The sequence below is a fragment of the Mixophyes fleayi genome, chromosome 2 (genome assembly GCF_038048845.1).
Source record: "Mixophyes fleayi isolate aMixFle1 chromosome 2, aMixFle1.hap1, whole genome shotgun sequence".
Classification (NCBI taxonomy): Eukaryota; Metazoa; Chordata; class Amphibia; order Anura; family Limnodynastidae; genus Mixophyes; species Mixophyes fleayi.
Window position 1 is genome coordinate 11,212,423 of NC_134403.1, and position 14,085 is coordinate 11,226,507.

The 14,085-nt window shown below is 47.4% G+C and overlaps 1 protein-coding gene across 1 annotated transcript in view; it reads left to right on the top strand.

The window, feature by feature from the left end:
- The first annotated feature begins 12,115 nt into the window (after positions 1-12,115).
- DNHD1 (dynein heavy chain domain 1) overlaps positions 12,116-14,085 on the top strand; it is a 74,236-nt gene continuing 72,266 nt past the window's right edge. Inside the window, exon 1 of the mRNA XM_075197629.1 lies at positions 12,116-12,697. Within this exon, the coding sequence (XP_075053730.1) occupies positions 12,117-12,697 (581 nt within the window). The 5' untranslated portion in view covers position 12,116. The remainder of the gene's footprint in view (positions 12,698-14,085) is intronic.

Consider the following 14,085-nt stretch of genomic DNA (forward strand, 5'->3'; position numbering starts at 1 on the left):
CTGTGGGCTTGTTTCCCTCCTCCGTTTCCCTGCACTCACTAGTTCCACCTCTACGCAGGCGTACTGTGGTACAACTTCAGCGGATGTGGCGCAACCTCTATATTTAAATCATGTTACATACATCTAAAAAACATTTATAGAATACGCACATATCTTACACAAGACACTGCAAAAACTTTAATTCATGAACTCATCATCTTCCGCATCGACTATTGCAATTCCCTCCTTACTGGTCTTTCCTGAATCAGACTCGCACTCCTACCATCTACTTTGCATGCAGCGGTTAGTTTGGTTCTTCTTGCAAATTGTTCTTCCTCTGCTGAGCCACTCTGTCAGTCTACATTGGTTGCCTGTTTTTTACTGACTTCAATATAAAATTATTCTACTAACATACAAGGCCACCAACAAAACTGCACCTATGTACACTATATGGACAAAAGTATTTGGCCTCACCTGTTAATTATTGAATTGAGGTGTTTCAATCAGACCTGTTGCCAGAGGTGTATAAAATCAAGCACCTATTTTGTGATACAAAATGGGTCGTTCTGAAGAGATCAGCGACTTCAAGCGTGGTACTGGGATAGGATGCCACCTTTGTAATAAGACGATTTGTGAAATTTCATCCCTACTGGATATTCCACGGTCAACTGTAAGTGATATTATTAGTAAGTGGAAGCATTTAGTAACAACAGCAACTCAGCCACAAAGCAGAAGACCACGTAAAATCACAGAGCAGGGTCAACGACTGCTAAGGTGCATGGTGCATAAAAGTCGGCAAAGCTCTGCTGATTCCATAGCTGAAGAGTTCCAAACTTCCACTGGCATTAATGTAAGCACATACACTGTGCAACGGGAGCTTAATGGAATGGGTTTCCATGGCCAAACAGCTGCATACAAGCCTCACATCACCAAGACCAATGGCAAGGGTCGGATGGAGTGGTGTAAAGCACACTGACACTGGACTGTGGAGCAGTGGAAATGTGTTCTGTGGAGTGACGAATCACACTTCTCTGTTTGGCAGTCAGATGGGTGAGTCTGGGTTTGGCAGATGCGAGAGAACGTTACCTACCTGACTGCATTATGCCAACTGTGAAGTTTGGTGGAGGAGGGATAATGGTATGGGGCTGTTTTTCAGGGTTTGGGCTAGGCCGCTTATCTCCAGTGAAGAGCAATCTTAATGCTTCAGCATACCAAATCATTTTGGACAATGCTATGCTGCCAACATTGTGGCAACAGTTTGGGGAAGGACCTTTTCTATTCCAACATGACTGTGCCCCAGTGCACACAGCAAGGACTACACAGACAGGGTTTGATGAGTTCGGTGTGGAAGAACTTGACTGGCCGCACAGAGCCCTGACCTCAACCCCATCGAACACCTTTGGGATGAACTGGAATGGAGATTGCGAGCCAGGCCTTCTCGTCCAACATCAGTGCCTGACATCATAAATGCTCTACAGAATGAATAGACACAAATTCCCACAGAAACACTCCAACATCTTGTGGAGCCTTCCAAGAAGAGTGGAAGCTGCTATCGTTGCAAAAGATGGACCAACTCCATATTAAAGTATATGTATATGAATACAATGTCATTACAGTCCCTATTGGTGTAATGGTCAAGCGTCCGAATACTTTTGTCCATATAGTGTACATCTTCCTACTTGTCTCAAAATTTCTCCCAACTCGACACCTCCGTTTTGCACATATATGCATCTCTCATCCACTCTCATTACCTGCTCCCATTCCCAGTTACAGGACTTTTTTCAGGCTTTGTGGAACCACCCTTTGCACAATTCCCACAAGACTTCAACACTCTGTGTCCCTGACCAACATTGCTGTGTGACTCGATCATATGGCCCACTCTTTATCTCTGTATTCTGGTCCTGCCAGAAGTTGACCTCATGTATAAGACTCCCATTGACCCATAGATTGTAAGCTTGCGAGCTTGGCCTTCTTACCTCTCTGTCTGTCTGTATTACCCAGTATTATTTTATTATTGTAAAGCCCTATGGAGTTTGCTGGTACTATATAAATAAATATTGATGATCATGATGATGATGATATTTTACCAAAATAACATAACTGTTAAAACTGGAACATTGCAAAGCAATATGGATGATAATGGCCTTCAATGGACAAAGTACAAGGCCTGCTATGTTATCATGATGTTTCTGATTCACTATGTGAATAATAGAAACCTCCCAGGTCAAGTCCATCTGTAAGTGGTGAAGAGCTGTGTTTATTGTCTATGTGTGGCACAATGCAACCTGACACCATCTGGCTTTCTCTATGTAAGTGAGAAGGATATAGACTACATCTACGGTGGCAAAAAAGTGCGGCGAGACCAGAGACCAGAGTTGAGACAGAGGAGGAGCAAGAGACTGAGGAGGAGCAGAAGGGCCATGGAGGAGCAGGAGGAGGAGCAGGAGGGCCATGGAGGAGCAGAAGGCAGAGGAGGAGCAGGAGGGCCATGAAGGAGCAGGAGGCCGAGGAGGAGCAGGAGGGCCATGAAGGAGCAGGAGGGCCATGGAGGAGCAGGAGGACCCAGAGGTTCATGGAGGAGCAGGAGGCAGAGGAGGAGCAGGAGGGCCATGGAGGAGCAGAAGGCAGAGGAGGAGCAAAAGGCCGAGGAGGAGCAGGAGAGCCATGGAGGAGCAGGAGGCCAAGGAGGAGCAGAAGGGTCATGGAGGAGGAGGCCAAAGAGGAGCAGGAGGGCCATGGAGGAGCAGAAGGCCGAGGAGGAGCAGGAGAGCCATGGAGGAGCAGGAGGCTGAGGAGGAGCAGTAGGGCCATGGAGGAGCAGGAGGACCAGGGGGGCCATGGAGTAGCAGAAGGCTGAGTAGGGCCATGGCGGAGCAGGAGGCCGATGCGGACCAGGAGGGCCATGGAGGAGCCGGAGGCCGAGGTGGAGCAGGAGGGAAATGGAGGAGCAGAAGGGACGAGGAGGAGCAGGAGAGCCATGGAGGAGCAGGAGGACCAGGAAGGCCATGGAGGAGCAGGAGGGCCATGGAGAAGCAGGAGGGCCATGGAGAAGCAAGAGGCCGAGGAGGAGCAGGAGGGCCATGAAGGAGCAGGAGGCTGAGGAGGAGCCTGAGACCAAGGAGGACAGGAGGGAAATGGAGGAGCAGCAGGCCGAGAAGGAGCAGGAGGACCATGGGGGAGCATGAGGTCAAGGAGGAGCAGGAGGCTGAGGAGGAGCAGGAGAGCCATGAAGGAGCAGGAGGGCCATGGAGGAGCAGGAGGGCCTTGAAGGAGCAGGAGGGCCATGGAGGAGCAGGAGGACCCAGAGGTTCATGGAGGAGCAGGAGGCAGAGGAGGAGCAGAAGGCCGAGGAGGAGCAGGAGAGCCATAGAGGAGCAGGAGGCCGAGGAGGAGCAGGAGGGCCATGGAGGAGAAGGAGGCCTAAGAGGAGCAGGAGGGCCATGGAGGAGCAGAAGGCCGAGGAGGAGCAGGAGAGCCATGGAGGAGCAGGAGGCCGAGGAGGAGCAGGAGAGCCATGGAGGAGCAGGAGGCAGAGGAGGAGCAGGAGGGCCATGAAGGAGCTGGAGGGCCATGGAGGAGCAGGAGGACCAGGGGGGCCATGGAGTAGCAGAAGGCTGAGTAGGGCCATGGCGGAGCAGGAGGCCGATGCGGACCAGGAGGACCATGGAGGAGGCCGAGGTGGAGCAGGAGGGAAATGGAGGAGCAGAAGGGACGAGGAGGAGCAGGAGAGCCATGGAGGAGCAGGAGGACCAGGAAGGCCATGGAGGAGCAGGAGGGCCATGGAGAAGCAGGAGGGCCATGGAGAAGCAGGAGGCCGAGGAGGAGCAGGAGGGCCACGAAGGAGAAGGAGGCCGAGGAGGAGCAGGAGGGCCATTGAGGAGCAGGAGGCCGAGGAGGAGCAGGAGGGCCACGAAGGAGCAGGAGGCCGAGGAGGAGCAGGAGGGCCATTGAGGAGCAGGAGGCCGAGGAGGAGCAGGAGGCCGAGAAGAAGCAGGAGGACCATGGAGGAGCAGGAGGGCCATGGAGGAGCAGGAGACTGAGGAGGAGCCTGAGACCAAGGAGGACCAGGAGGGAAATGGAGGAGCAGAAGGGACGAGGAGGAGCAGGAGAGCCATGGAGGAGCAGGAGGACCAGGAAGGCCATCTAGGAGCAGGAGGGCCATGGAGAAGCAGGAGGGCCATGGAGAAGCAGGAGGCCGAAGAGGAGCAGGAGGGCCATGAAGGAGCAGGAGGGCCATAAAGGAGCAGGAGGCAGAGGAGGAGCAGGAGGGCCATGGAGGAGCAGGAGGCCGAGGAGGAGCAGTAGGCCGAGAAGGAGCAGGAGGACCATGGGGGAGCATGAGGTCAAGGAGGAGCAGTAGGGTCATGGAGGAGCAGGAGAGCCATGGAGGAGCAGGAGGCCGAGGAGACCATTGATTTGGGGGATGGCCAGGAGAGGAGGCTGTTGAAGAATGTAAGTATCTTGATGTAATCATTTTGGATATCTGTTGGGGATGGGGGGGACAATATTGAAGTGTAGCCATCAGAAAGTCTTTATTTCACACATGTGATTTACCGTAGACCTAGGAAACCTTTGCCTTTGCCTTTCCACTTGATAATCCTAATAAGTTTTGTGAAGCAACAAATATATATCTGAATGTGCCTCCAAAAAGTATTAGTCCTCGGGCTATAACTGTATTTAGCATAACAGGAAACTTTGCAGAGATTTTCCAGTTATGCAACACGTCAAAATTGTGCTGTGCTCGGCAAATGTGTAAACAAAGTATACCCATAGAAGTAACATATGTTGTCAAAATGACCTAAGCTTGGAAATCTAATTTACTTAATTTTTTTTACTTTTATTTCTGGCTCCCCAGCACCAGTTTCCAGCACCATTAACCTGCTTTCCAGCCCCCCTCATCTGTTTTCCAGCTCACCTCACCTAGATTACAATCCCCCATCCCTACTTTCCATCTCTCCTTCACATGTTTTAAAAAGTATTAAATATTAAAAACTATTAAAAAACAAAACTAAAAATGTAGAAATTTTAGAAAAATACTGTAGTTGAGGTTTTTGGCCACCCATTTTTTCTGTTCATATATAGTTTAAAAAAAAAAACAACAACTCCCAAACGTGTACTATTCAGCTTTGGCGACTATCCCTTTTCGGTAGACACTGCATTTTTTTGGTGGGTCGGAGACATCCCACCCTTGGACCCCCACAAGGAGGCCTGGGAAAGGAACCTTGGGCAGGTTGGGTTAACACCTTTGTGTGTGGTGGAATGTCCCATCATTAAAACACTTTGGGACGTTACCATAAACCTTCCACACCAACTAGAGGAGGAACTAGCATGAGGTGGGTCCCAGTGCAGGAAGGTGGGGGGGGGAGGAGGAAACCGGGGCCCCCAACCCTCTGCATATGCCATCTAGGAGGCCCGATGATCTCCATGGGCCCTAGTGCATGACACCCGCTACACCAATGGTAGTTCTGACACCAACTTACTGATATTCGTCTGCCTTACGACCCTGCAATATTTGAGAGTGTGGGGACATCGGGACATGTGTCCTGAGAGTGAGGGGACATCCAGGACTGTCTGTATTACATGTGCCCTGAGAGTGAGGGGACATCCAGGACTCTCTGTATTACCTGTGTCCTGAGAGTGAGGGGACACCAGGACTGTCTGTATTACATGTGTCCTGAGAGTGAGGGGACATCCAAGACTGTCTGTATAACATGTGTCCTGAGGGTGAGAGGACACCGGAACTATTTGTATTACATGTGTCCTGAGACTGAGGGGACACCAGGACTGTCTGTATTACATGTGTCCTGAAAGTGAGGGGACATCGGGACTGTCTGTATTACATGTGTCCTGAGAGTGAGAGGACATCGGGACTGTCTGTATTACATGTGTCCTGAGAGTGAGGGGACATTGGGAGTGTCTGTATCACGTATCCTGAGAGTGAGGGGACATTGGGACTGTCTGTATTACATGTGTCCTGAGAGTGAGAGGACACCGGGACTGTCTGTATTACATGTGTCCTGAGAGTGAGAGGACACCGGGACTGTCTGTATTACATGTGTCCTGAGATTGAGGGGACACCGGGACTGTATTACATGTGTCCTGAGAGTGAGAGGACACCGGGACTGTCTGTATTACATGTGTCCTGAGAGTGAGAGGACACCGGGATTGTCTGTATTACATTTGTCCTGAGAGTGAGAGAACACCGGGACTGTCTGTATTACATGTGTCCTGTGAGTGAGGGGACACTGGGACTGTCTGTATTACATGTGTCCTGAGAGTGAGAGGACACCGGGACTGTCTGTATTACATGTGTCCTGAGAGTGAGAGGACACCGGGATTGTCTGTATTACATTTGTCCTGAGAGTGAGAGAACACCGGGACTGTCTGTATTACATGTGTCCTGAGAGTGAGGGGACACCGGAACTGTCTGTATTACATGTGTCCTGAGAGTGAGAGGACATCGGGACTGTCTGTATTACATGTGTCCTGAGAGTGAGGGGACATTGGGACTGTCTGTATTACATGTGTCCTGAGAGTGAGGGGACATTGGGAGTGTCTGTATCAAGTGTCCTGAGAGTGAGAGAACACCGGGACTGTATTACATGTGTCCTGAGAGTGAGAGGACATTGGGACTATCTGTATTTCATGTGTCCTGAGAGTGAGGGGACACCGGGACTGTCTGTACTACATGTGTCCTGAGAGTGAGGGGACTTCGGGACTCTTTGTATCCCATGTCCTGAGTGGGAGGGGACACCGGGACTGTCTGTATTACATGTGTCCTGAGAGTGAGAGAACACCGGGACTGTCTGTATTACATGTGTCCTGAGAGTGAGAGAACACTGGGACTGTCTGTATTACATTTGTCCTGAGAGTGAGAGGACATCGGGACTGTCTGTATTACATGTGTCCTGAGAGTGAGGGGACATTGGGACTGTCTGTATTACATGTGTCCTGAGAGTGAGGGGACATTGGGAGTGTCTGTATCACGTGTCCTGAGAGTGAGAGAACACCGGGACTGTATTACATGTGTCCTGAGAGTGAGAGGACATTGGGACTGTCTGTATTACATGTGTCCTGAGAGTGAGGGGACATTGGGAGTGTCTGTATCAAGTGTCCTGAGAGTGAGAGAACACCGGGACTGTATTACATGTGTCCTGAGAGTGAGAGGACATTGGGACTATCTGTATTTCATGTGTCCTGAGAGTGAGGGGACACGGGACTGTCTGTACTACATGTGTCCTGAGAGTGAGGAGACTTCGGGACTCTTTGTATCCCATGTCCTGAGTGGCAGGGGACACCGGGACTGTCTGTATTACATGTGTCCTGAGAGTGAGAGAACACCGGGACTGTCTGTATTACATGTGTCCTGAGAGTGAGAGAACACCGGGACTGTCTGTATTACATGTGTCCTGAGAGTGAGAGGACTCCGGGACTGTCTGTATTACATGTGTCCTAAGAGTGAGAGGACTCCGGGACTGTATTACATGTGTCCTGAGTGTGAGGGGACACCGGGGCTGTCTGTATTACATGTGTCCTGAGAGTGAGGGGACACCGGGGCTGTCTGTATTACATTTGTCCTGAGAGTGAGAGAACACCGGGACTGTCTGTATTACATGTGTCCTGAGAGTGAGAGGACTCCGGGACATGTGTTACATGTGATGTTTGTGTGTGTAGCACATATTACATTGTGCCTAGTATGGTGCAGGTCATTGCAGTGGGAGCCGGAGTCAGGCTGCTGGGAGTCCTGATTTATTACATACATTCTCTCACCCAGCATAATGGTAACAGCAGGGTATTATACTGGGAGGGGACGTGTCTGCTCTGACTGTGCCTGGACCCGCCCTCATCTGGCCCCTAACAACCGTGCAGTGTCCCTAGCAACCAGTTCAGTTGTAGGAATGCACAGTGCAGTTTATACAGGGTATTACAGCCCAGTATATGTACAGACCAGCAGGACAGCTGTAAGTATCTACATGCAGATTATAATTATTACATTGTTGCTGTTATTATTATGTATCCACTGATTGGAGTGTGTTACATATTATTTTACTCTGCTCTCTGTAATGTACTAGATAGTTACTAACATTGCTGAGAGGTGGAACCAAAGCTTACAATCAGTATTTGCTTTTATTAAGGGTCCCGGTATGTGTTTCCCTGTCAGGGAACAGGCCCACTACATGGGCTCTGCAAGCAACCAATAATCTGCGCTTCTACTTGCGGGTTGGTGTGTGGTGTGAGAAAGGTACAGGTTGAAACAATAAAAATTCTCATGAAAGTCCACCCTCCTACCGCTTTATCTATCCCCTCTCAGTTAAGTGAAAGTTTCCATTACAGTTTGGTTCAACTTATTCGTGGTTTATATTAATGATGGAGACAAGGGGAGATGGGTTCAGGGACACATCTGTGAGTGTGAACATTTTTATTATATTGGGCAAAGTGCTACGAAGCACAAGATGAAGATGTAGGGATGAAGCACCTCTGACCAGCCGGAGACTTCTGGAAAAGGCTGTGGGATGGTTTCCATATTCTGATGTAGGCTTATGGCGTACAATATTATTGTACAGTAGTTTCCTTATGTTAATGTGAATCTGGGATAAAAGATGATTGGTTGCTTAATAAGTAGGTGATTTATATTGCCCCATAGAGAGCTAACTCCTTTAGTATGTAGGGTGCGGTGGAAATAAGCCATCTGATAAATATACCTCTTAAAGTGGCATTACCACCTAAAATGGCTGCTGGGCCGGGGTGTGAGCTGGAAGACCAATGAGATGCTGTGATTTCTGTGATTGTCTCTTCAGCTGGTCCCTGGTGGGAATTAGACACTGAGCGGTCCCTACAGAGCTATGAATAGTGTATAATAATAACCTATGGAATATAATGTATAATAATGTATGTAATATATATAATGTATAATAAAATATGTAATATACATAATGTATAATAATGACGTATGTAATATATATATTGTATAATAAAGTATGTAATATATGTAATGTATAATAACGACGTATATAATGTATGTAATATATATAATGTATAATATTAACATATGTAATATACATAATGTATAATAATGACGTATGTAATATATATAATGCTCTGATCTCTCCCTCGGGGGTTATTCAGATTTAATACACGGGGAGATGAGGAGACACTAATGAGTGTGACACACGAGATGAAGGGACACTAATGAGGGTGACACATGAGGTGATGAGGGGACACTAATGAGTGTGACACACAATGGTATGAGGGGACACTAATGAGGGTGACACACAGGGAAATGAGGAGACACTAATGAGTGTGACACATGAGGAGATGAGGGGACACTAATGAGTGTGACACACGAGGAGATGAGGGGATACTAATGAGTTTGACACACGAGGAGATGAGGGGACACTAATGAGTGTGACACACGAGGAGATGAGGGGACACTAATGAGGGTGACACACGAGGAGATGAGGGGACACTAATGAGGGTGACACACGAGGAGATGAGGGGACACTAATGAGTGTGACACACGAGATGAAGGGACACCAATGAGGGTGACACACGAGATGAAGGGACACTAATGAGGGTGACACACGAGGAGATGAGGGGACACTAATGAGGGTGACACACGAGGAGGTGAGGGGACACTAATGAGGGTGACACACGAGGAGGTGAGGGGACACTAATGAGTGTGACTCATGAGGAGGTGAGGGGACACCAATGAGTGTGACACACGAGGAGATGAGGGGATACTAATGAGTTTGACACACGAGGAGATGAGGGGACACTAATGAGTGTGACACACGAGGAGATGAGGGGACACTAATGAGGGTGACACACGAGGAGATGAGGGGACACTAATGAGGGTGACACACGAGGAGATGAGGGGACACTAATGAGGGTGACACATGAGGTGATGAGGGGACACTAATGAGGGTGACACACGACGGGATGAGGGGACACTAATGAGTGTGACACATGACGGAATGAGAGGACACTAATGAGGGTGACACACGGGCAAATGAGGAGACACTAATGAGTGTGACACAAGAGGAGATGAGGGGACACTAATGAGGGTGACACATGGGGAGATGAGGGGACACTAATGAATGTGACACACAAGGATATAAGGGGTCACTAATGAGTGTGACACACAAGGATATAAGGGGTCACTAATGAGTGTGACACACGAGGATATAAGGGGTCACTAATGAGTGTGACACACGAGGATATAAGGGGTCACTAATGAGTGTGACACACGAGGATATAAGGGGACACTAATGAGGGTGACACACGAGGATATAAGGGGTCACTAATGAGGGTGACACACAAGGATATAAGGGGTCACTAATGAGTGTGACACACGAGGATATAAGGGATCACTAATGAGTGTGACACGCTGGAATCTGAGGGGACACTAATAAAGAAACATGAAGGCTGCAGCTCATTTAGACAGTTTATCATGGTTTTTTGTGTAATATACACATTTGCGTCCTGCGTGTCTGCAGTAATACACCTGTACACATATTTTTGCGTATTGTTTACTTGCATCCCCATACTCTTGGAGAGGCAGATCAGGGACAGCGAGCATAAGAAGAGCACAGTAAGGGCGTGTGCACCTAGATGCGACACAATTAGATTTGGACGATGCGCTAATATGCGCAGTAGGAGGGATTTCTCTTGCAGACGCTGGAGAGCTGGTGCAATGATGGGAATGACTCTCAGTACTATCTAGCTGCTTCTGATTGCATATCGTGCGCGTTTTACAAAGTAACATGTACTGCTATACAATAAAAAAGAGTAACTTTGCACCTGGGCAAAACCATGTTGCATTGGAGGGGGCTGTAAATTTTAAATATGGGGACATATTTATAGTTGGGGTAGGGCATGTCCTAGATCAACTTTTAATATCACAGTAAAAATAAAGCTAAGTATTTGTGTGTTACATGAAAAGTCAGTTAGTATTTATCTTCTGTGCAAAATAATAAACTAATTTGCACCCCTTGCATTGTAACATGGGTTTTATTCAGGAGAAAACTTTTTATTTGCCTTACTTTCCTTAATGAATCAGGCCCTCTGACTTAAAATGTATATCCATTCATTATAAATGGCAGTATATTTAAATTCATATATAATCAAATGTATAAAACAGATACGTTTCACCAAATAACACAGAATTCTATAATAATAAATATTCCCTTGTAAAAACGTGCACAATGATTATTAATCAGCTGATGATACAAATGTAGCCAAAACAGTGGAAAATAGCTCAGGTGTCAGCCATAATATTGGATCTGAGGGAAAAGTATCAGGATGTTGGGAGGAAAATAGAACAGAATCTAACATGTTTAGTTACTGTGGTCGCATGTTGCTATATTAAGGAAACAACGACTTATGGAAAAGAAAAGACAGACACTGACTATAGCTATGAACGGGTGAGAAACGTTTTTTGGAGTAGTCAGTGTTGGTAGATAATCATATATAGTGTCCTCTATATTCTAATATGACAATTCAATCAGCCAATCATATGACTGTGCACTTACCATAGCACTGCCATCATTGTGTGTGCGCCACAGTTTCTGTCTAGAAATAACCATTTCTCGATGTGTGTATGGCCTGCTTAACCCTACAGAGATTAATGCTGATTCTCTCTCCAGGACATTCTCGTTGGAACATGGAATCTCCACAGAAACATACAGGAACACGCCTGCCCCCTCTTCCAAAGCATGTCACCCAACCACACGCAGGTATCAGACGTCGTTAAATGTGACAAGAAGGAACAATATCCTATCAAACACTTATCATTTGATGTGTGACTGAGAGATGACGCTGTAATTTATGACTGACAGTTGATGCTGTAACGTGTGACTGACAGGTGACGCTGTAATGTATGACTGACAGGAGATGCTGTAACTTATAACTGACATGTGATGCTGTAATGTATGACTGACAGGAGATGCTGTAACTTATAACTGACAGGTAACGCTGTAATGTATGACTGACAGGTGGTGCTGTAATGTATGACTGACAGGTGGTGCTGTAATGTATGACTGTGAGCCAACATTATGTCTAATTTAGCAGCTGCTGATCCCTTTCACACACATGAGATGTTTCTTCATATATCCCTGACAGGTATTAGTGGTGGCCATATGATATTACCTCCAGCTGGTTACAGTCGTTCTATAGCACTGCGGAGGTCTGGGATTCTAGGTTCCTGCCTATTAGAGCAGTTATCATCGTCTAGTCATGGGGCTGCCTGTGACGTGTCGTTACTTGCTCAGGAGGTGGTCCGGTTCCTCTCAGGGGTTGTCCAGGGGGTTGACCGTGAATGGTGGCTTCAGCTGCTTGATATCCTCAGACTCCTGCGTCCATTCAAGGAACATTTGGCACGTGAACGGGGCATCCTCCTCCCAGCTCTGGAGCGATTGAACAGAGAATATGAACGCCATCAATTCATGCTTAGTGATTTGGATATACCCAACGCTCTGTGTGCGGCCTTCCCCCCCGACAGCTCTACATTGTTCAAACTTCCCAAAGACCTGGAAAACCTCCATCAGCCTCAACTACAGAGAATCCATTTATGGGAGCTGCCGCATTATGTGGGGGGCGTAGGAGCTGAGCTGGCGAATTCAGAATCTCTGTGGCGCTGCAGCCGTGGCGAGACTTCCCTGGCTCTGCGAACAGACCTCCGGGTGGAATTATGTCCTGACACAGATCTGCAGTCGTCCAGGTGAGCAGCTCGTCTTCTGTTCTGTCAAATCACTACTCCCATTCTGTCATCTCTTTCATCTGTTAAGTGTAGGTTGGGGGTCAGTTATTAGGAATCCCGTTATCCCGATAGGCAGAGAAACCAGAGGCGCAAACAAAGTAAATAATAATTAAGTTGTAGATAATGATATAATCACTGAGTATTGTCTCATATAGCCACTGCGAGGAGCTGTGCTAAACAACTTCTCCCAAAGTCACTGTCAAGAGCACTACTGTTCAAGGCAATGAGGAGGAACCTGTCATACACACAGAGATGGTCACTGAGCTCCTCATCCTATAGTAACTGTGAGGAGCTATGATGAGCTAGGATTCCCAAGCTCCTACTCCTACAATCACCGTGAGGAGCTCTGCTAGTCATATGAAGACATGATCACTGAGCCCCTCCTACAGTCTCTGAAACACTAGCAATTACCATATTTTTGGGCTGTCTGGATAAGAGATCCAGTACCTGTCTCCTAACTTGGGGAATTGACAATAATCCTTGATGTGTGTTTCCTGCAATCTCTGCAACATGTGTAGAAACCTGGGGTTATGTTACTATTATGCTATTATTATTAAGTGTTTTACATTGATGTTAATATAAATAAGCATGTATACATAATATCATATACCGCATGACATTTGTGTCCAGTCATGGAAGAAACATCATCATCTTTTATTTGTATGGAGCTACAAAACTCTGCAGCATTATATAAAACAGAAATCACACATAACAGAACAAGTACATATGAGGCTGATGAATGAGATGCAGAGATAAGACTGAGGGTGGTGAGGGCCCTGGTCATGAGAGCTTACAGTCTAGAGGTAGAAGGCAATGCCGCGACAATAGGAGCTAGTGGGACTTAGAGTGGACATGGGGCTAGAGCTGGTAGAACATGCAAAGGGAGTATTAGGGTGTTCTATAAGTGGAGAGCAGCACAGGAGGGTGTTCTATAAGTGGAGAGCAGCACAGGAGGGTGTTCTAAAAGTGGAGAGCAGCACAGGAGTGTGTTCTATAGGTGGAGAGCAGCACAGGAGGGTGTTCTATAAGTGGAGAGGAGCACTGGAGGGTGTTCTATAAGTGGATAGCAGCACAAGATGGTGTTCTATAAGTGGAGAGCAGCACAGGAGGGTGTAATACAAGTAGAGAGCAGCACAGGAGAAATCTTGGAGGTTGGAAGTGGTTATCTGGGAAGAGGCAGATCGCAGAGGGTCAGAGATGTTTGAAGGGTAGGTATTGGTGAGAACTATGAGGGTGAGAAGCTTGAATTGAATTCTGTAGTGATTTACAGAGTGATGCAGCGGATGTTGAGCAGCGAGAGAGGAAGATCTGTCTCGCCATGACATTTAGGACAGATTCTAGATGGGTAA